This window comes from Macrotis lagotis, chromosome 2, assembly GCF_037893015.1.
Source record: "Macrotis lagotis isolate mMagLag1 chromosome 2, bilby.v1.9.chrom.fasta, whole genome shotgun sequence".
Taxonomy (NCBI): Eukaryota; Metazoa; Chordata; class Mammalia; order Peramelemorphia; family Peramelidae; genus Macrotis; species Macrotis lagotis.
This window is the reverse complement of record NC_133659.1, coordinates 105,012,870-105,036,503: the sequence shown is the minus strand read 5'-3', so window position 1 is coordinate 105,036,503 and position 23,634 is coordinate 105,012,870. Positions and strand designations below refer to the sequence as shown.

Sequence of the window (23,634 nt, the reverse complement as noted above, 5' to 3'; positions counted from 1 at the left end):
CAAAATACCTGCATGGTGTGAATATGTGGTAGGGAGGGAGGGAGGTATTTCTTGAGTTCTGAGTGCTTATTCTCAATTCTCTAATATCTATACTATCATAAGAAGAAGAGACAGATAATAAGAAATAACAGAAAATTTATTTTCATCCATATTTAACTTGGAAGTGGACCCAGAAATAGATCGGAGACCCTTGTACATATACTCCCTGCCTGGTCTTTCTCTGGACAGGCATAAGACCTAGCTAAATGGTGGTGAATTGGTCACAAGAAACCAAAATAGTCACATCAGCTGGGCATGTACCTTGAGTTTTTTTTTAGCAACTGATAAACTTGCACTGTATTCATCCATATGCTTTGACCCATATCACTTTGGGACTAATGGCATGCAATGACAGAGGAGGCACAGTACAAAGCTCACTCACTCACAGGTACCAGCATAGAGAAAGGAACTTTTGTGCTTGATACAAGACTGTTAAGAGAGAATCCAACTACAAAAGTCACTTGCTGATATTATAGGTAAGAAATAATGACTATATTATTGGGGGCACCCAATTTCTGATAATCAAGGACTGACTTCATGTATTCTACAAAACTTTCTGTGTTCTCTAAGAACTAGAACAAATTAATTCCCTCTTCCATCTTTTGACTGATAGAGACTGGCAAGCTTTCAGGTCTTCCTGATAAAGAATGGCCTAAATGATGGAGATGGTGAAGGGAAGAGGGACCAAATATTCCATCAGATAAAGATTAAAGTGGTGGAAAAGTAGTTATGGTAATCAAAGAGAAATTCTTTTTTTGAAGAGTAAGAGACTGAGAGAGCAGGCTGCAGTGGGACCAAGATCCCTCAGAAACCTCCACCAATCATGTGCTGATTGTGGACTCAGGGGTACATCCCAGTCTTCCTCTGGGTATGTTCCTACCTAAGAGAAGAAGCTCAGCAGAAAAATGGTCTTGTTAAGAGAAGTCTAATATTTTCCCAACTGCTGGAGATGGGGGATATAAACTTTAAAAATGTGGAGAAATTCAGGGAAAACTTAGAGTAGGGAGCCAAGTTCTGGACTGAGAAATGTTTGCAAATGAAGTCCTGGATCCAAGAGCCTAGAGATCTAGAGCAAAAAGTGATTTATTTAGGATAAAACAAGAGCAAAGACTTAGTTTCCAATGAACTAACCAAATCACTTTGCTTTTGTTTAGAACCAGGATGACTTTCTGGCCCTAGGGCCCAGACAAGCTCCCCATCTCTCTACAAAGACAGAGTCATAGAAGTTTGGAAGAGGATAGTAAAGTCATACAAATGACCTGAAATGTCCCTTTTACTACTAACTCTTTCTTGGACAACTGGCTTCAAGTTCTGCCACAATCCAGTGCAGCTGGGGAAGGGTTGGGGTGGTGATGCCAATGTTAGCCAAACCATCATCTCTGAGAATCCAGTAACATAGTCTGCTGCCAGAAGGGGCAGGTATGTGTGCCAGAAAATTTGCATATTTGAATTGAGATCAAAATCCTATTACAATTAACTTCAATAGTGGTGTCTGAACGCTTTCATTATTCTGGGATTTTTGTTGTATCAAAAATCTCTTCAGAAAATAAGAGTCACAGTCCTGGTCCTTTAGAAGCTTTTCACTAGATGCAGTTATTTAGTTAAGCAAAATTTGTAATAAAGGATTCAACCTGCATGAATTAGTCTGCCCTGGAAGAGGTTAATGAAACTTTATAGGGGAAACAGACCTGTTTTTCTGAGTTTCAGATCCCTTCAAATACTTATTCAATGATTATTTTTGCAAACTGTGAGAGACAGATAACAAAAGCTTAGATAAGACACAGTTCCTGCCCTCCCGTAGCTTCCAGTCTAGTAGTAGCATTGCCTAATTTGAACACAGAAAAAAACTGAGAGGCAAGGCATTATATGGTATAGTGGGAGATGAGCTGTGGTGGCTGCGTGTTTAAGCTCTGAGAAGGAAGGATCTCCGGGACCTCTTATTTTGCTCTTTTTAAGGAGAAATTCTTAAAGAGAAGGTAACTATAACACAGAATCCCTGAAACACATTCAAGAAACCATAAGTGTCTGAGAGTAGAAAACTAGACAGCAGCATGTCCTTGGAAGGACCTAGGACTGAAAGGGTGGGTCAAGAACAAATGTGTATGTATCTCTTTGAGAAACTGTTTTCCTCTAAATCTCCTATATTCTATAATCAAATAAAAATTGTGTTTGTGATAGCCTTGCCCTTTCTTCTTTCTCAAGCTGCAGGTATCCAAATATTGGCTGGGATGAAATACTCTCTCTACAAATTCAAATATCTGAGCCAGTGGGTTGAAATGATTCCTTTGAGATTTTTCCTTTCTAACTTGCCAGCTCACATCTCTCAGTATTTGTTTCAAAGATCTAAGAAAAATTCTGTGCCTTCAAAATTTCTTAGTCTTCAGATTTGAAGAAAGCAGAGTGGTGATGTTCTGGATAATGGCACTTGGAACCAAACTGCTTGGAATGGCCAAAGCTCCCTTCCAGCCACACCTGTCCCTAAGAGGCTCCAGGAAGCTGAAGAGTCTCACAGCCAAAAGGAAATACTGATGCCCTCTTATGTAGGACAAGGGAATCTGTCTCAGAAACATTTTGGTGGGGGGAGGTAAAGGAAGTTTTAAAAGTAAAAAGAATATGATATTTTTATTGAAGGCATGTAGCCCATCATGTACTTTTTTTCATGTGCTCAAAACAAGACTGCTATCCTCCATCATTTCAGCAGGATGAGGAGTGCAATAGACCACAGTGATTCATACTATGTGTATCTCCACGGTTCCATGGCTACCAGACCAGCCCCTGCCTTACTGGGGCCACTCACATGTCCTAGGCATATTGCATTGTCCTCCTTCAATCTGCCAGTTGGTGGGGGTCTGTCCTGGCATGGACGGTGGAGGCATTTTAGACAACCTAGATTTCTTCTCTGGGGAGAGATTTCTTCCTGGACTTGGCAAAAGGAGGAGGAAACTGTAGAGAGGGATGAGCGTGGAGGGAATGGGGAAGGAAGCTGGGAAAGGAACCCAATGAGTCCCTGCAGCTATTCTTAGATTATGGCAACTACAAGGATCCTCTCGTTTGAGAGCAGTTTCCCAACCTGCTCTAGTTGCTTAACAAGTCCCCATGAAAATTCGGCTTGAGTCCTTCCAAGTCTACTCAGTGGCACACTGAATAGAGCGACATGCCTATGGTCCTGCAGGACAGAATGATTAAGGACTGACTAAATGAGCATTACCTAGAGGTGTGGGCAAGGGCGAAAAGAGAAGTTGAAGAGAAGGAAAGGGAAGGAGGTAGAAGAGAACGGAAAGTGGGATAGAGTGGAAGGGGGAAAGAGAGAAAAAGGAGGAAGAAGAAAATTATTAAGAGCATCATTAAAAGGAGACAGGAAAGCAGGGCCCAAAAGTGGAAAGATAAGAACAGAGTAGGTGGCAGGAGGCGACAGATGAGCTAAGAGCAGGCATCCATCAGTTCTGGGTTCTCTCTAAAGGCAGAAGTTCCCTAGTACTCTCTTTTTGTTGTTGTTGTTGTTGTTTCCAGGCAACAAAGGAATAAAGAAAGAGAAACATGAGTCCAAGTTCTTCAAGTCTAGATGGGGGAGTGAATTAGTAGACAGTCTCTCACCCACCCTCTATTTTGGCAGTCCCATAAGCAATCATGGTGACTTCAAGAAGCAGTGAGAATCAGCATCACTCTTCCATAAACCTGCATAAGTCACTCCTACTTGTTCACCCTGCCTCCCCCAGGTTCTCTTCTATTCACTGTTTAGACAGAAAATAGAGTATTCCGCATCTGAAGCAGTGCAGCATAAACATTCTGACAACTCTTTCAAAGAAAGAAGCTGAAGAAATCCAATCTTGGGTGGGCAGATGGAAGAAGCAAGTCTTTGAAGATCCACTATATCAAAGGTATAATACCAGCCCAGGTTTTTATTGCCACAAAGCATATCTCTAGGCTGCCTGCCCTCAGGCAGTGTGGACTCAGAGAATGCAGTGGGAAGCAAAAGCCATAATGGTGATGGAAGTGATGGGGAGAATGATGATACATTTCAATGCCAAATACAAAAGAACTTTTGAGGAAAGATAATTTTAAGACCGGCTAGCTCAATTTTAGGCAAAACATCAAGCATGTGATGGTGATGCCAGGAGACAACTTAGGAAAAGAATCAAGCTCAACTTCAGTTTTGGGGTCTTAGAATATTCTGCTCTCAGGGCAGATAAAGCAGTTTCAGGAGCAATAACCATTGGAAGCCCCTAGAAAGACCCACTAGACAGAAGCATGGGGACTAGGGAGCTTCAGCTTGATTGATTGCTTCTCCCACCTACTAAATCCCTACCTACCCATGTCTCTCCAGGCCTTGGGCCACACTTACTGGTGAGGACCTTGAGTGTAAATGGGTTTTTCTGTTGGATGGTGTGAGTAAAGTGGAAGCGGGCATTGCAGCTGTAGTCAGTCTTGGCATCCTGTGACATCACATTAGAGAAGTACAGATCCCCATTCTGGCCTTGGGAGACACGCTTGTCCTGGTTAATAGGCTCCATTGCTAAAAAATAGAAAGCACATGGTTAGAAAACATTAAACCAGCTTCTCCAGGTTTCCTTCATTCAGCAATGGAACTGGGGCTCAGAGGATCATGGTTCCCTGGGCCAATGGCAAGATCTAAATTGATTATAGGATTTCAGAACTGGAAAGGACTTACGGCCATCTAGTGTAAATCCTTCATAGTCCAGCAAGGGAAAAATGGTTCAGAGAAGTTATGCAGATTAAAACTAGGATTGAAACCTAGGCCCTCAGACTGTAAATTCAAGCAATATTTCATTGACATTTGTTGGGTTGTTTCAGTCCTATCTGACTCTTCGTGACCCCATTTGGGATTTTCTTGGCAAAGATACTGGAGTAGTTTGCCATTTCCTTCTTCAGCTCATTTTACAGATGAGGAAACTGAGACAAACATGGTTAAGTGACTTGCCCAGGATCACACAGATAGTGTTTGAGGACACATTGGAATTCTGGAAGGTGAGTCTTCTTGTTTCCAGGTCTGTTACTCTATATGCTGAAATCCTAAGACTGATTAACAGCTATTCATGTGGGTGAGTAAAATTTTATTAAAGATGAATAACTAAAGAATGTTAATTTTATTTCCATATTTATCAAATATTGATATTATTGTTTGTCCTTTGTTCTAAAGGGAATCATGACTTCAGGGAGGTGATGATATGATGGGCAAGTGAATTAGATTTAAGTAAGGTGGCACAGTACAAAATCACCAGTCTCACTTTCCTCTCCGGAGCTATCTGGGACCAGTGGTAAGATACAGATCAGAATGACTAGAGATGACCCTAGACTATGCAGTGGGAGACCTTGACCTCACCTACTCACATACAAAATACCCCTTCAGAACAATGGTTTTGTGAGAAAAGACTGATGTCCATTTTATAGGCTAGCAGGGTGTTATATCAAGTATAGTGGTTATTCTTCGGGGGGACATAATTTATTTCTGTTGTTTCTCCACATCTTTTGATAAACAGTTGTATGGTCACAGGGTCAGGTTGAGATATGGGAATAACCTAGTGGCAGATGCCGAGGGTCAAAACAGAAGACAAAGCCTAATCAAAACAGAATTCCATTATTGAGTGTTATTCCAGGCAACTGTGCTCCTTGACATTTCTCTGGGCCATGTTCTGAGAGAAATTTGGATTAAAGCTTACATTCTCACCTCCTATACTTCCCTTCCCAGTGTACTCAACCTTACTCTAAAAGTTCATTTGAGAGGCTTTTCACCTGGGGGCCTGTGAATGTTTATAAATAGATACAATCGTTGATACTTATATTCTATATTCTGTACCTATCTAGGTATATTCTCTACCTATATTCTGATTTCTTTTTGTCTTTTTATGAATTTTTATCTTATGCATTTGAAAATATTATTTTAAATTGGAGTCCAGAAGCCAAAGTGGTCCATGGAATTCACACAAAAAGTCAAAAATCCTTACCTTGGAGCCTCAAGCCCTCCTTTCCCTCCCCCATTATAAGTGATGTGTCTTCTAGGAAGAAGTAAAATTCAGAAAAAAAGCTAAGAATATACTTGTAAGACTGCATAGAAATGCGATACTTCTTTCCAAATATTTCATTCTCAATTAATAAAACTAAACATTATAGTTGGTGCTTAAAGGTTTGCAAAGTACTTCGCATAGATTATCTCATTTGATCTTCACAAGTATACCATAAAGTAGCTGCTATTATTTTCATTTTTAGAGCTGAGGCTTTAAACTGAGGCTAAGAGAAATTATGACTTTCCTGGGTCACACAACTACTGTCTGAGGCAGGATTAGAACTAATTTCTTCTTATCTTCAAGCCCAGCAGTCTATCCCTTGCACCCTTGCATGTAAATAGTGGCATGATAGTGAGGTGTGATTCCTACATAGGCCTATTAATTCTACCCAGAGGATAATGCTGGTTCACAGTCAAAGACTTTGCCTCCATCCCCAGCTAATGTCACAGGAAAACCAGAAGAGGGAGGGAAGGTGGTTTAGTACATCCTCACTCCTGGGGAAAACAAGTAGAATTTGAGCTCCTTCATCATTTTTGTACAAATAGGCCTTCAAGTAAGAATTTTTTTCCATTCCCTCTTCAAGATATAACATCTCTGTGTTTTATTATATTCACTTTAGTGAGGAGGTGGAGCTAAAGGGTCAAATAAGTCATTCAGTCCCATAGCAAGGCAATAGCTGAGGCATAAATAACTCCCAGGATGATAATTTCACATCCTTCTGCTCTCAACACTCTGCTCTGTTATTCCTTCATAAAAAGAACAAATATCTTTGCTTCTACCTCAGCGTATGAGGGTATGGCCAAGTCTGGCACTGAATGTCTTACCATGAATCAAATATGGTGACTTGGTATTAACCTGCCTCCTGCTGTCCTATAATTGGCCTATAATCTGTTTCCTATTAAAGAGTCTTCCCACCTGGAGGATCATGGGGGTGGCTTGAGTCCTCCTGACTCACCCTAAACCACCTCCCTCCTTCTTCCTTTCCCAATGAGACTTACAGCTACTCATCCAGAAGATGACAGGAGATGGCAGCCCAGGAGGGGGGTTGCACTGGAGGGTCAGGGGGGCTCCCTCTTGAACCACTACAGGATCCAGGTTTTCCTTGGGCCACAGGGGTGATTCTGTGGGGGAATAGAAGGTGGTTGATGAGAACAGGATGGGAGCAGGGGAAAGAGAAAAAGGTTAAAAGAAGAGGTGAGCAGGGTAAGAACTGGAAGAGAGAAGAGAGCAATGAGGCAGAGGAATAGAGAAGGGAAAAGAAGAGTGGGAGGGGAGCAATGAGGGCAGGATGCAGCAATTGAGATAGGGCAGGAGTGAAACTGGTCATAACCCTGAGTTGAGTCATATTCTTCTAGAGTTCCCCATCTCTTCTAATTTCTTCAGCTTAAACCCAGTGTCAGATAGTCAGGGAGTATCAACATGGTTTATTTTTGACTCCTGAAACTTCTTTCTCCTCTTATCAACCCCTCCCCAAATCTTACACACACACACACACACACACTATACAGTTAAAAGGTGAGGGTCTCCTTCCTGGAGGCAGGGGAATGAGTGAGATGACCTCAGTGAGTCCTTTTTTCTTGGCCAGAATGACCTTCCCAAAACTATCTCCACAGTTTTTCCAAGGAACCATAGCTACTAAGAAGCTACCCCAACCTTATCTTTGCCAGATTCTACACCCCACCCCCCACCCCAAGCAACTCACTTGACACCTGAAGGTTGATCCTATTAGATAGGGCCGTTCCAAATTTGTTGCGGGCAAAGCACTGGTATTCTCCCTCATACTCTTCAGGTCGTCCTCCACTCCGGAAGTCAATTACCAGTGTCCCTGATCTGCGAAACATTGACACCCGGGGATCCTTGGCCACGTTGAAAAACCGGCTATTCCGGGTCCATTGGAAACTACAAGGAGTGGGGGGATGATAGTGTCAGAAGAACAGGGAGGAGATCAAGACTCTAGACTGAGAACACTGGACATCCCTGTAGCATCCTTGGTCTTCCTATTCTAATGTCAGTCCTTGGAAACCCAGAGCTACTCAATCTGCTCTCTAGAGCAGGGAACCATCATGTTAACCATGAACTTAGGTGGGGAAAACTTTTATATCTTTATTATCATTTACCTTTAACTAAAATTAATTATTTATATGGGTAACAATCAATTACAAATTATTATTTATATTCTACATTCACCTTATCCATCACTCATGTGAATTATGAATGGATAAACCACTGTTCTAAGAAAGGGTCCATATATTTTGCCAGAATACCAAAGAGATCTATGTCACCAAAAGGGCTAATAATCCCTCCTTGGGAGGCAATGATACATAGTGTCACTTATCTTGAATTAGATACAACTAATGCCATAAGCTGGAGCTTTTCCCCCTCCTTGGGAGAATTAATTCCTCTTTGTTCCAGGTTATGAAGAAACAGTGCCTGAATCTTTGAAACATTCAGTAAGTTCCATGTTTGACCTGTTGAATGGTCTTCTGATCTTAAATAAACTTCCAAAGAATCATAGACTAATAGAATTGACAGGATCCTTAGAGAGCACCTAATTCAACTCAAGGAAGAGACCAAGAGAAGCTAAGTGATTTTCTTGAGGTCACACAGTTGGACAATGGCAAAGTTGGAACTTTGGGCTTAACTTCATCATCATTACTATGATTGTAAACTCCTTGATGGAAGAGACTGTCTTTTGCCTCTTTTTGTATCCCTAGTACCTAGCTGGTACATAGTAGGAACTTAATAAATATTTATTTTTTGACTGATTTTAATCATCAAAAATATGTTGGCAAGACAGGGTGGAATTCACCAATGGAGATTTTCTTCTAGATAGACATCAATCTATTAATAGTCTGGTGCTTTTTTTTTTTTTTAGATTTTTGCAAGGCAAACAGGGTTAAGTGGCTTGCCCAAGGTTACACAGCTAGGTAATTATTAAGTGATTAAGGCCGAATTTGAACTCAGGTACTCCTGATTCCAGGAGGGTCAGTGCTCTGTGCCACCTAGCAACCCCAGTCTGGTGCTTTTTAATCACCCCCATCATACTTGGAATTTTCTTCTTTCCTTGACTCCAGAGGCATCATATTCCCCTTGATTTAGAATTATAAGACTTGTGTTCAAATCCTGATACATACTATCTCATTATCTTCAATTTATGCTGTATATATTTTATTTGTATATAATCTATTGGCAAATTGTTCCCTCCCATTAGACTGTGGGCTCCTTGATCTTGGGCATAACCTCTCCAAGCTTCAGCTTCCTTATCTATAAAATGAGATGGTTAGATCAGGTAAGGTCCCTTTCATTTCTCCATCTATGATTCTAAGATCTCTTATCTCTCTACATTTCCTACTTCTGCAATGCTAAATGAAACTGGAGAAAATCATGGGATCCTATTCACTAGGTCCCCTAAAAATTTATATTATATAATCTCAACTTGGCTGTCATTGCAGCAGGTCAATCCTTTCACACCTCCTTAACCACTTACCAGCAGATTTTTTAAATCTTTCATCCTTCTTCAAGTCTTTCCCATGTCTGTTCCATCTCTCACCCCTTCCCAATCAGAGAACCTTGTCTCATATATATCACTGAAAAAATTGATGTATTTTTGCCAAGAGTTCTTGTTTCCCCATTTCCTCATTGTCCCCTTTATCGTCCCCACTCTCTTACTGATCATCAATTTCTACTTGTCTACTGCCTACAAACACCCATGACTCCCCAATCTCAAAAAAAATCTCCCTTTGTTCCTTTTCTCTCTTTCTATTCCTGAAATCTGGCTTTTGACTTCAAGTAAAGTAGCTCTCACCAAAGTTTCCTATGCTCTCCAAATGGCCAAATCTATTAGCCTTTTCTCAATCTTCATCTTTCTTGATCTTTCTACAGTTTTGGACACCATCAATTATTACTTTCTTTGCCTTGCTATTTCTCTTTAGGTTTTCTAGTTCTTTTACCTGACTGACTACTCCTCAGTTTCTTTTGCTGAATATTCAGGTTGTATCCACTAACCCTAGTGTCCCCCAGTTCATTCTGGGCCCTCTTCTCTTCTTCCTCTGCATTATTTATACAGCTCCTCTAGATTTAGCAACCATCTTTATATTATTCTTTGATCTAGATATCCAATCCTAACTTACCTCATGACTTGTATATCTAACTTCATTTGGACATCTTGCACTGGTTATTCCATAAACATTTTTTGGGTTTAAGTGGCTTGCCCAAAGCCACACAGCTAGGTAATTATTAAGTGTCTGAGTCTGGATTTGAACTCAGGTACTCCTGACTCCAGGGCCAGTGCTCTATCTACTGCACCACCTAGCTGCCCCTTCCCATAGAAATTTTAAATGCAATGTGTCCAAAATGGAATTCACTATCTTCCTCACCCCACCCCAAAGACATCAGGTATTCCTAATTTTCCTATTACCGTTAAGGGTACCACCATCCTCTCAGTCACCAAAACCTACAACAAAGGTGTCATCCTGAATTTCTCAGTTTTTTGATCCTCTCTTCTCTTCCCCCCCCCATGTTGAGTAAGTTTCTAAGTCCTATTTATTCTACCTTTGCAGTATCTCTTATATATACAACATTTTTTCTTTTGCCATGATGATCCAGGCCCTCATCACTTCATGCCTGGAATATTACAATAGACTGTTGGTTTGTGTCCCAGAATCAAGTCTCCCCTCAATCCAGTCCATTCTCTATTCAGCTGTCAAATTAATCTTCCTAAAGAGCAGGTATGACCATTTATACTCTCTAACCCCATTTTATAAACTCCTTTGACTCCCTGTTATCTTTAGGATCAAGTATAAAATCCTATTTGACTTTTAAACTTCTTCATTACCTGGCCCTTTCCTACATTTTTAGTCTTCTTACATCTTAAACTCCTCCACATACTCTATGATTCAGGGACACTGACTTCAGTGTTCCTAGAAGAAAATATTCTATCATCTCCTGACTGGAATCATTTTTCCTGGATGTCTCCCATGCCTGGAATTATCTGCTTCCTTATCTCTGCCTCCTGGTTTCCTTCAAGACCAGCTTAAAATGTATCTTCTTCAAGAAGCCTTTCCTGATCTCCTTATGTTTAGTGCCTTCCTTCTGTGGGTATCTTCAATTCTGTATGTAGTTTGTCTATATTTAGTGATTTTCATGTTGTTGTGAATTACTTCAGGAAAAAGTCTGTTTTTTTGCCTCTCTTTATGCCCAGAGCACTTAATATATTATTTTATTAATATTATTATTATTATTATTATTATTAAAGTAGACAGCTAAAGCCTGAACACAATGCTTATTTGATTTTTATTTCACTATCTCCTTATCCTCTTATTCTTCTCCTGACTTCTTAACATGAATATTCTCCATGTTAGACCCTCTTTTTCTCTTACTCCCTTCTCCTTACAAATATGTATGTATGTGTGTATTCAGTCCTGATTCATCTTCTGAATACAAGACTTGAGTTATAATTGCTTGCAAATGCTTTGATGAGACCAGAGCAAATAGAAATGAGTTATTTAATAAGGGACTTCATTTATATGTGAGGAAGTGCTATTTGCCAATTAAATGAAAACTATAGTCAGAAAGAAATAAAGTGTCTTTAATAATAAGTTTTTAGAGGGTTTCAAGGTTTACAAAGTTCTTTACAAACTTTCTAAGTTTCATGTGATCCTCACAACTCCCTTATGTGGTAGGCTTTGCATGTCATTTTTTTAGATGAGGAAATACAGAGACATGGTGAGCCTTATCCAAGATCCAAGTACTAATAGTGAGTGGCAGAATTGGAACTCAGATCCAGGTTCTCTAGATGGTCAAATGAAAAACAGAACAGGAAGAAGTGTGTTTTGCAAGCTGTGTGACCACAGGAAAATGATTTAATCTCTTTAGAGCTCCATTCCATCACTGATGACATGAAAGAGTTGCATTAAATAAATGGTCTTTAAGTCTCTTTCTGATTCTAAGCATTCTATATCTCTCACTAGGTAGGATGGCCATCCCAAATGACAGAGTTCATTCAGAGCATTCCCTTATCCCCTTCTGCCCACTTTTCCCTACCCCCTGTCCCTCAGATTTTACCTGCCATTGAACTTACCTGGGGGTAGGGTTCCCTTTAGCTTCACACTCAATGATGATGTTATCCCGAGGGTCCACGATGTAATTTTTCACTGACTGCTTGGTGATGGTTGGGGGCTGAGATACTACAACAGTACACAAAGGAGAAAGAATAGGTTATGTGGTGGGATTTTTGGAGGGAAGGAAGCTGAAATAAGGGGGATATGGAAGCTTTAAGCACCTGAAGAATTGTGGTGTGTGTGTATGTCTGATGATGCATTACAACTTCACAAATGGGAATTAAGGAAGGGGAACCCAGGACCTAGATTCCCTTGAAGAAGAAACAAGACTTCTCACATCTTTGCAAACTTAACGTGAAACAGTGGCACTAAACCCTTCATTCAGAGAATGGCAGTAGAAGACCATTCTGGATCATGAAATTTAATTGAGAATTTGGAATTGGAAGTGACCTTGAAGGTTATCTCATTTAACACCCTCAATTTACTGATAAGGGACTGTGATTATACCCCAAATCATGCAGGCAGAATGAGACTGGGGTGGGATTTGATCCTTTGTCTCCAAAGCTAAGACACTGTACGACAGCATCTTTCTTAGATCATTACCAAAAGTACTCCCCTACATGAGGCTAGAACCAGAGCTGCCTTAAATGGCCCAGAGAACTTGTTGAGGGGATGCTCACTGCTTCTGTGAAGCTAGTTACCCTTTCTCTAGGCCCCTGGATCCTGGGGCTCTCACATATTACTATGTGTCACAGGAAACACTAGGACCTTCACTCAAATCCCATTTTCCCCTGATTTTTGTTTTCTTTCCTTACAACAGAATGGTCTTCCTTTTCTCTCCTAACATAGGATGAAACTTGTGATTGTCTGTAGTGTTTTTTGCTTTCCCCTGAATTGAGGTCTGTATTTTCCTACCACCACAACCCTTGTAGGAACCTTGTTCAAATGATCCTGACCTAGGGAAAGCATCTCCACCCAACCCTGAAAGTAGGCACTCATGGGAGTTTCTAGCTTTTAATATTTCTAGTGGGCAGGATGCTTGGAAGGTTCCAGAGGACATTTACCAAAGGTGGGCCCTCCTTCCCCCCCACACCCCCATTAGGCATTGACCAACAGTTTCAGGCCCAGAAGACCAATGGTGGGACTTACGCTCATTTTGAATGTTTGCTGTTAGTTCCGATGGGTTAGCATTGTAGGGGTAGGGGAGAAAAGAAGAACAATGGTTATCATAATGTCTCACATTTCTGCTCAACCCCAGCATGCAGGGACAGGGGACAGAAGCACAGGAAAGGGCTGGGTTCTTCCCTATTCCCATCACAAGGCTCAATGGGAAAACCAGGGAGGATACTCAGGGAAGAGAGGGTTGATATGCTGTGCTACAGTGTAGACAACTGTTGACATCATGTAGAAAGTTCTTTGGTGTTGGAAGTCTGAAGACTAACAAGGTAGGAAGAGCAGCATTGTCAATGAAGCTTGGATGTTAAAGACAACAAAATCCCCTGGATACCTGGATCCTAAAGTAGATACCCAATTCCAAAGATTTTGTTAATTGATCAGAGAATGGATGATGCCATGATATAAGAGGGGTTGGAAGCTAAGTCATGTCAAAGCTAAAAATTGTTATGGGAAGACTGGTGGTACCAGGTTGAAGATGATATACCATGAGAAGACTGATATCTCAAGGACCTCAGTGGACCAACTGCTTTACCTCATCTTCTCTTTCTTCAGAGCTTTTTTCCCTCCTTCTACCAGCTATCATAAACAATCTCTAAAGATCAGGTTAATTTTGTTACAATGAATATATTTATAGGTACTTTATTTCTGATTGGAAGGATCTAAAAATGAAACAAAACCAGTTACCAACTTCTTTATTTTTAGGTTATTGAAAGGTAAATGGCCATATAGCTACGTAATTATTAAGTGTCTGAGGTCGGATTTGAATTCAGGTCCTCCTGACTCCAGGGCTGGTGCTCTATCCACTGTGCCATCTAGCCACCCCTGTCACCAACTTCTTGTAGGACTCTGATCCTACAGGAAATAAGGGAAAGGTTCAAGTTTCTGAATCTTTTTTGATGTAGCTTGTGTCAGCACACTGATTTGAAAATTTTGCTTTGCTTGATTGGGATGTTGGAAGTGATATGTTTATATTTATCCCTTCTGTTATCTTTACATGTGAATGTAGTATAACATCCTTATTTAGTTTTGACACTTTTCTAAAAAGTTGTGATAGTATGCTAAGGTTTTAATTTTTTTTAAGGAGGCTTTTGGTGGAAGCTTGAGAAGGATCTTGGAGTACATGGACAGCTGTCATTATATTTCTGCTACCAGACTGGGTCCTAGATTCATTTGAAGGAAAATCATCAGGAACTCAGAAAACATCGGATGGAGAAGTCAGGAAATTATGGAAGGAGGGAAGAAGAGGAGATATCCAAGATAATAATGAGAATTATTTGAAAACGGAATGGCTTTGAATTCTTAAATTCCCTGTCTCTGGAAGTATTTCTATGGGGGTTACAAAGGTACTTATAAAGAATTTTTATAGAATCAAAGAATGGTTAAGATGGAAGGGTTCATCCATGAGGAAGAGATGCCACTCAATTCATTCCATTGATCTTTTTACTCCATCATAGTGTTTTTCCCCAGGTAGTTGAGGCTCTTTCTGCGTGGGATGGGAGGACAGACCAATGATCTCTAAGAGGAAAGAGTGAAAGGGAAGAGTTGTGAGAAGTGGTAAAGGATTTGTTATATCATATTCTGCTAAAAATTTAAAAGGTAAGAAGTATGACCATGTAAGAGGATTTTTTTTACGACTTTTTCCTTAAAATAGGCCAGAGAGGTGAACTTGATGGGCTACAGAAGAGAGACTTTATCAATTTTTACATTTTGTCTAGGGCTGGTCCATGAGGGTGAAAGGCAGAGGTAAACTAAAGCAAGACTCTATTATTGAATGAACAGTTCAAAGAGGTGCTTTCCAGGGGAATCTACAAAACCTGTGGACTTTATGTTAGAGTATAGGCCAGAGGAATTATGGGAAAGGTCAGAAGCCAAACTTTATCAGGTGTAATAGGTTAAGGTGAAAAATAGCAATATTTTCTAGAAAATTAAGGCTGAGATGGGAACTCAGGCCACCTGATGACTTCCCCCTTCTCTTTCTGATGTACTCTCAAAGAGACAATAGTCTTCCTGGCTCTTAAAATTTCTGTGATTATTTAAGAGTGGCAAGCAGCTCAACTTCTGGATAGAAATCTAAGAAAGAAGGATCAAGTTAAATCTGATTTCTTATTAGCTAGCTACTATTTATATAGCATTTTGAGGTCTACAGAGCTGTTTATAACCTGTTCCTATTTTACAGATGAAGAAATTGAGGCTGAAAATGGCTAAGTTACTTACCCATGGTCATACAGCTGGTAAGTCTCCGAGTCATTTGTGAATATAGAACTAGAAATCAATCATGGGACTGCAGTGCTGGATCTGAGTTCAAATCTTGCTGCAGAGATTTATCAGGTGAGTGACCATGATCAGCCTCAGTTTCCCCATCCATAAAATGTGAATAATAACAGCACTTTCCTCACAGGGTTGTTATGAAGTGCCTAAATTAATAACTAAGAACATGACTAGACAGGACTCACTCAAGCTTAGGTCTCCAAATTAATTGTTCTTTCCACTCCTCTGCATTTACTCCCTGCTTGGGGATTCTGACATCCAGATAGCACAGCCCTTCCTTTGCTCAAGGTATCTCAAGGAGGAGTAATTTCAAGGTCTGGGAACTAAGGGATGCTCTTTTTTCTTATATATTTGTTTTAAAAAGTGCCAAGCTTTTGTTTTATAGATTCATAAGAGGCCAGAGTTGGAAGGGACATTAGAAATTATTTAATTCAGCCTTGTTTTCTCATAACTGAAGAAGCCAAGGCTCAGAGACTTGAGTGGGCTTTGCCAAGGTCACAGAACTCATTAAAGCACAATTGTCTGGTGATCTTTTCATTTCATCCTGCTACCTCTTCTGGAGTCAATCAAGTTGTCAGGGGGTCTCTCTCTTCCTCCCTGATATGCAGGGGGCTTGAGGAGGGAGGATAGATGGGAGACCTGACAGCACTATTATTGTTATTTCGCTTATACTACCTACAAAATCATCCATGGGGGCAGCAGAGAATAACAAAACATCCAGGGATAGGGGTTTGAACAGTGAGCTGGGGGCTTATTAAGAAGCTCTTTAATCTACAGAGTACTGACATCTGAAGAAGAATTTTCTTACTAAGGCTGAATGAACCCCAAAGAAAAAAAGCCTGTATTTAATCTATTATGAAAAAAAGTTGTTTGACCAGAGAAAGAGGATTATAAATTAATTCACACTTTCTTGACAGCCAAGCTCTTTCCTATGTGTCACTTGGAAACTCTTGGGCCATACCACCTGCCCCTCTCTCCTGCCAGTGGACTGCCTTTATGGCCATGTCAAGAGAGAATGTATTTGCCCTTAGGGGTTCCCAAAGTTCTCCAACTGGGCCCTGTGGGGGGAAGATGCAGGAGAGGGCTACATCTGAGTTCTTTTATTCAAATGCCCTCTTTTCTTTTCCTTAGGAGTAAGCTCTGATGTCTTTAGCGGCTGCTACCTGGTGGGGGTCTCTTTCTGAAGCTCAGTCTGGGGGTTAGAGCATAAAGTAAATCTCCTGCCTAGACTGCTTTCACTGTGGGTACCTAGGAGAAGAATGCTGAGTCTCTTTGGAGGGAGTAGGGGGAGGAAACATGGGAAAGATGCCAGCGGACTCGCTTCTTGGCAAGCCCACATTGGCTGGCAAGGCCATTTTTTGCTTTCTTCAAAGGTCACACTGTTCTGCTTGAGGTTGGTGAAAGAGTAAAGAGAGTAGGGGGTGGAGGGGCTGACTCAGTGGGCCAAGGCAGCAGCAGGAACAGGAGACTGCACACATCAATGGGGGATTTGTGTGGCAGCCCTGGGCTCTATGACAGTCTCATGGAAAACTCTGGGTCCTTGGACCAGACAAGAGGCAAAAGCAATTCCACCATTAGGGCATAGTAAACATACTCCCTTTTGATCAAGTAAGTAGAACTGCTTGGGGCAGCCTCTTGGATTCCTTGGGGTCAAGTTCTCCAGATCAAATTGACACAGGATCCCAAGCACATTCTATTGTTTCTCAGGCACATGGGGTGTCTGATGGATGGACTAAGCTAAGCATGGAATGACATCTGTTGTGCCAGTTCCAGGAGGAGGAAAAGAAGGAGGGGGGGTCCCTTCCCAGAATGTCTTTGAGTCTTATCTAAGGGGATCATGTTTCTGTTGTCTTGCATGGAGGTTTTGCAGCTGCCAATTTTCTTTGTGTGTAGGTATCTCTATGGTTGATGGATCAGAGTCTCTCCATAGGACTACAAGTGATGGACAACTGAGCATTTGGGACTGTCCATGTGGTTTTCCTTGGTTCTGTACAGGGGGGTACATTCAGTTAGGTCAGTAGTCTCCAGATCAGAAGGCAAGAGGGCATAGTCAGAGGCCTCCCTTTTCCAAGAGCTCTACTGACACTAAGAGGGATGAAGGAAAACCAGGACAATCTAAGGAGATGGACAACATTGGACAATGAACCATGAGTCATGCTTCTCATCCTGACCCTTCACTATTTCACTATGTGATCCATTCACTTTCTCTGGGCCTTAGTTTTTCCCCTCCTCATAAAATGGTTAGGGGCAGGGAAGAGAAGGTACTCATCACCCTTTACCCAAGCCTCCTTGTTATATTTTAGACAAAGTGAAAAAACATAAAATGAGACTGCCAGATGTAAGAAAAACCCTCAGTTCTAGTCCTGATCCTGCCATTAACTTATTTGATCTTGGATAAAACATTCAAAACCTTTCTGGGCCTCAGTTTATGGCATGGATGCCTTCTCAGAATAAATACATAGGATACAAAGGAAATCAAATGTTGATTAAAAAATCAAGATTTCCTTTTTTTCCCCTTCATTCCCATTCATGGAGCTCCTGAAAACGTATCCCTTTAGTTAAGAACCCCATGGCTAAATGACCTTGAAAGTGCCTTTAGCCTTATGATTTTGGTCAATGGAAATCCCCAAGGAGGAGTCTGGAGTTCTTTGTCAGAAAGGTGCTACTATGGAAATTGCCTGTGGTTGCATAGGCTGTCCGCATGCCCTGTGACTCTTTAGAGATCCAGTTGTTTTAACAGATTCTGGAGCAATTTATTTATAGGCTCTACCTTGTAGGGAGCACTGTGCCAACAGGCCCTAGGGAAGAAAGTGGCAGGTGAAAGTGGGGGGAGGGGATAGAGGAAGGGAAGATGAAGAAGAGAAATGAGCCTTTACTACTTTCTTGATAACCTAATTTCCTTTGCCCCTCAGGGATGTGGCCTCACCGAGGGCCTTATTAGACTGTCTGCCTAGGTCTGTTAATGAGAAACTCTCCTTGAGCCAGCAGCATTCACACTTTATAGAAAGGGCCCCTCATTAGAACCACCAGACTGTTCGAAGCAGAGACTTTGTCTAGCCGGAAGGAGACCATGGGTGTAGCGGATGGAGTACTGAATTTGGACCAACAGAATCCTGGATTCAGATCCAAACTCTGGCATTTATTAGTTGTAAAATTAGAGGCAAATGACTTAAGCTTTCTGAACTTCGGTTTCCCAATCTGTAAAATAGTGATCTGATTTCTAGCACTTATATCACATGGTTCTTGTGAGGATTAATTAATAGGCTATGTAGAGCAGTATATAAATGGCAGCTATTATTATTTTAAGAATGGTGGCTTAGAGAACCGATCATAGATTCAGGAAGATCTGAGTTCAAATATTGTCCTTGATTTTTACTGGTTATGTGACTCTTAGTAAGTCAATTAAATTGGAGCCAACTTCTGAAGAGAAGTTACAATAGTTGTCTATGATGATGATGATGATAGTTCACATTTATTTATATAGTACTTAACAGTACCCTATGATTTAGGATATTATTATTTCTATCTTTACAGATGAGGAAACTGAAGCTGGCTTAAGTGACTTGCCCAAGGACACACAGCTCATAAGTGTCTGTATCAGGACTTAGTATTAATTCCAAGTCTCTAACTTTACCTACAGTACCACCTAGCTGACTAACTTTAAACCAAGTGAAGTCATAATTCCAGACAGAAAAATAATTCCAGACTCTGCACCTATCTTAGAATCACAAGCAGTCTTTCACCAAGCAGAGCTCACCCCTTAAGTAAAATTTCTGAGACTGGAAATCTGAAAGAATAATCATTATTCTACTATTACTTAGCAAGCTACTGATATGGCTGACCATCAGTACATAAGGATATTGACTCTGAAAACTAATGTGCTGGGGCAGAATGGGGAGAATGATGATGATGAGGAGGAGGAAGAAGAGGAAGAGATGTTGATGTTGATACTGATGATAGCTTCATCCGAGTTGAAGAAAAATCAGGAAGGAGCCAAGAATATGGGTTTCTGCCACATTATGGTGGCTAACCATGCAGAGAGACCAGGTCCAGTGAGTAGTTAGATGGCTAGACAGTCCAGGAAGTTGAATGGGCCATTTTTATGCCTAGATTAAAGATTTCTTAGGAATATGCTTCTCACACTCTTCAATTTATTTCATTTTTTGCCTTTGTATCATGGGTGCTTGGTTAATATTAGCTGCATAATAAATGCTTGTTGATTGACTGATGAACAAAACAAAATTCATTTATCACACACAAAATTTATTTCCCTTCTTGAAAAGCTCTGATTCTTAGGGGAAAGGGGTTAAGTAGTAGCAAATCTACACTTCTCCCTCCAGCAAACCCCACCTGAGCTCTTGGGTAATGCATCTAGTAATCAGCAGAAAAGGAAGAAAATGTTCTTTGGGTCAGGGACCAAGGAAGAATTTTGAGATCTGGTTTACTTCCTGACCCATGACATAAGTCTTTTTTTTTTTTTGTTGCTTGTGCAGGCAGCTGCAAGTTGAGAAGAAAAGGTTGAGATTTTGGCACTGTCTCAGCATCTTCTGATGGCTGCAGACCTTTGGGCAAAAGGGCTGAGAATTCTGGCATTGAAGAGCTAAAAGAGACTTGATGGAGGTTTCATCATAATCTGATTCTCCCCTCTCCCTCTGCATGTGCACACACACACACACACACACACACACACACACACACAAACACGTACATCCTACCCCCAAAACCCAATAAAACACACACAATATCTGACCTTTGACAATGAAAGAATCTCAACAGCCAAGATCAATCTGAGTATGTGGTCCAAATATTTAATCTTACTTATTGCAGGGCTGGATGGTGGGGTTCTTATGTTACAACACAGGTAGCATTTCTAGTGTGTTACTTTTTGAACTACCAACCTTAGGCAACTATTGGGAAGATGATGAGTAATTGCCAAATAAACTCCTTGCTATTATAAATAATGATATGATTGCATTGGGGGAAAATTATGCCTTCTGAGGTGAAGGATTGTTCACTTATATGGCTATCAAAGGGCTGCTAAGAAAGAAATTCACTCTTGCTTCCCTAATATCAGCAATATAACTTGGCTTTACTATAATGCCCCATCTGGTGGCAACTGTTTGCCAAGACAAACCCCTCCTTCATTCTCCCTGCCTTACTCTTCTGACACCCTACAGACACCTGGTCACAGGTGACCCAGATCCTTTAGTTTGGGGTAGAATAATCTCAGTAACAGGGAAGGCACCCTCTCTATATGGAGCAGCAGTGAGATGATGTACAGCAGCCAGTAGAATGTACTGCTTTTATAGGCTAGTCAAGAATATTTGTAAAATTAGGAAGGGTAAACTAGGACCTGGCTTAAGCTTCCAGGTACTTTCTCCTGGGCTTATCCAACTCAATGCTTTCCTTCAAGGCAATGATCAATGTACTCATCCAAAGCAGGTTATATTTTAGCTTTTATTATAATTTTTTCTGACAGGTTAGCTTATAACTAGTCAAAGGGAGAACCAAGCTCACAACCTGACTATTCCTGTAACTACCACTCCCAGTCACAGTTCATTTTCTCCCCAAAGTCTACTTTCATTCCATTTATCTCAAATCCTCCATATACCCCTTTTCCCCATGCATGCATGCATGCGCGCACACGTACACACACACACACACACACACACACACACACCAAAATCATTGGGAGAAGAGAATAGGAAACATTAGGACTCACGATCCAGAGGCACCTCAATGGCCCCAACGAGGCTGAAGAGCCAGAAGATGAAGGTCACATGGATCCAGAGAAGCGGCCACACAGCCATCCTGGGTGCTGGGCCCCAATCCCAGCTCCCCTTTCCTCTGGGCCTCACCGTCTCTTGCTGTTTGAGCTGCACTGCCTGGAGGGAGTTCAGCTGTAGAAGGGAACACATCCATAAGTGACTATTGTTTCACCTTTCCACATCTCTCCCTCCCTTCCTACCAGAGTGGGGAGAGGCATAAAGAACCCGCCATGTTTTGGGGCCAGTCCTAGGAGCATCTTCATGCTGAATGGCCATGGAAGCAATTACCAGCCCAGAGAAGAAATCAGACAGTCAGACTGCTGAGACAGCACCATCTGTTGCTTCTCCTTTATTGTTGGCTTCCTTTGAACTCTATAGGAATTAGGAAGGAGAATAAGGCTCTTATGGTGTTTGAACTAAGAGGAGAAAGGGAGAAGAGATGTGTAAGCAGAATAAGATAAAGGAAACAAGTTGTCAGTTGGCTTAGGATAGAGCAAACTTCAATGTGAAATGCATATTTTTTTTTTGCCAATAACCAGAGGATTTTGCAAATACTTTGACTAGCTGTGGTAGATATTCCTTGGAGTTTCCATTAGGAAATTTGGTAGCTCTATGCTGACTCAGGGAAGTAGCAAGAGTGAAGCAATTTGCCTTGGTAGTTGTATACAAGCAACACTCCCAAATAAATCAATGTTTCAGTTTCTAGATTCTAGAGGCCATCCTCAAGTTGGGTGCAACTAGGTCTGAGGCATAGGGTAATACCCAGAATAGATTACTAGATTAATCTAACTTGCTGCTCCATTATGATGGAATAAAAAGGGTGGTTGAGAGGTAACTTCCCAGGCAACCATCTCGCAAAAGGAAATCTTTCTACTATTCCTATTCCATGTGTCAGCTACCTGGTGCTGAACCATATAGAGTGCCCTTACCTTTATACCCACTATTTCTCCCAACTTCCCTCAAAGAATCAATGGAACAGGAGAGGCAAAAGAGAAGTGATTCAATACCCTGTTGGGTTTCTGGACTTCATCTGTTAACAGAGAGGCTGGAAGGAAACCCTAGATTTGGAATTAGAAGGTCACAACTCTTATGACTTTGGACAACTTCAACTTTCTGGGTATCAGTTTTCTCCTCTGTAAAATGATAAAGGGGTCAGTAAGATCTCCTCCAGTTCTAAATCTATGATTCTCTTTCTGGTGGAAAGAGAAGTCCTGTTTCTGACTCAATCTGACCAAGGGACCCTATATGCCTTCAGACCACCATAAGTTACAGAGTAGGTGACAACTTCAATGCTAGAGGGACACACCAAGGAATCATAGGTGCAAGTATTTCTGCCTCTCCCCAGCCCATAAAATGTCCTTTTGGGAAATCTATATTTGTATCTCCTGGATTAGAATGGATCACAGATAAAGAAGAATCTCAGAAGGAATTCAGTCTAACACTCCTCAGTTTATAGTTGAGGCAACTAAGACCCAGGGAGGTTAAGAGTCAAGTAGCTGAGATCAAACAACTAGGTAGAAGTGGGATTTAACCCAAGTCCCCTGACTCGAGTCAGTATACTTTTGGCTGTGTCAAACTGCTTCCCTGCAAAGAGGTTGATGGTTTGTGTGATGAGATCTCAGAATGGACCTCCATCATCAGCAGAAGCACATCTCACACTTTACAGAAGAGGACTTAGACCTGCAGAGCTTACTTGATCTGTTCATTCTCACAGAGACAGCATCAACATAGAAGGAAAAGGAATGAGCACCATGGCTTTTTTTTCTCACAAATATTATCTCTACTGTGCTAAGTATTTTTTTACAAATATCACCTTGTTTGATCCTTACAACTCTGAGAAGTAGTTGCTGCTATTATCTTTATTTTACCATGAGGAAACTGAGGCAAATAGAAGTTAAATGACTTGTTCAGGATCACATAGTTAGGAAGTATCTGAGGTCAGATGTGAACATGGGTCTTCCTGATTCCAGATCTAGCCCTCTCTACTGAGCCCCTGCTATAGGAGATCAGAAAAGCTTGCTTATTCAGATCTGAACCTGATAGCCTGATCATTTACTCTTTTCTAAGTACTGTATAAATGTTTGTTATCGTTGTTGTAAGTCTGACAAAATCAGCAATCTTCATGCACCAGAAGTAGAACTCTTAAAGTATTGAACTTTTTTTTTAAATTAACTCTGTACTATTCTGGATGGCCACCAGGGAGCACAGGAGTTTAGGAGCTACCGTCTGGCCAAGTCAATCCAGATGGTTCCTGGAAGGTGCCAAATTTTGAGTCACAGACTGGTAGGAGCTTTAGAGGTC

General features: G+C 41.1%; 1 protein-coding gene across 9 annotated transcripts in view; it reads right to left on the bottom strand.

The window, feature by feature from the left end:
* NFASC (neurofascin) overlaps positions 1-23,634 on the bottom strand; it is a 202,246-nt gene that overhangs the window by 74,276 nt on the left and 104,336 nt on the right. For 5 of the 9 annotated variants that reach the window (XM_074222467.1, XM_074222462.1, XM_074222466.1 and 2 more), the window contains exons 4-9: positions 21,288-21,465; positions 13,271-13,288; positions 12,142-12,247; positions 7,765-7,961; positions 7,061-7,183; positions 4,382-4,552 (exon numbers count right to left, since the gene is read on the bottom strand). In XM_074222467.1, coding sequence (XP_074078568.1) covers positions 4,382-4,552; positions 7,061-7,183; positions 7,765-7,961; positions 12,142-12,247; positions 13,271-13,288; positions 21,288-21,465 — 793 coding nt within the window. The remainder of the gene's footprint in view (positions 1-4,381; positions 4,553-7,060; positions 7,184-7,764; positions 7,962-12,141; positions 12,248-13,270; positions 13,289-21,287; positions 21,466-23,634) is intronic. The other 4 variants (XM_074222463.1, XM_074222469.1, XM_074222468.1 and 1 more) reach the window with 1 other exon arrangement.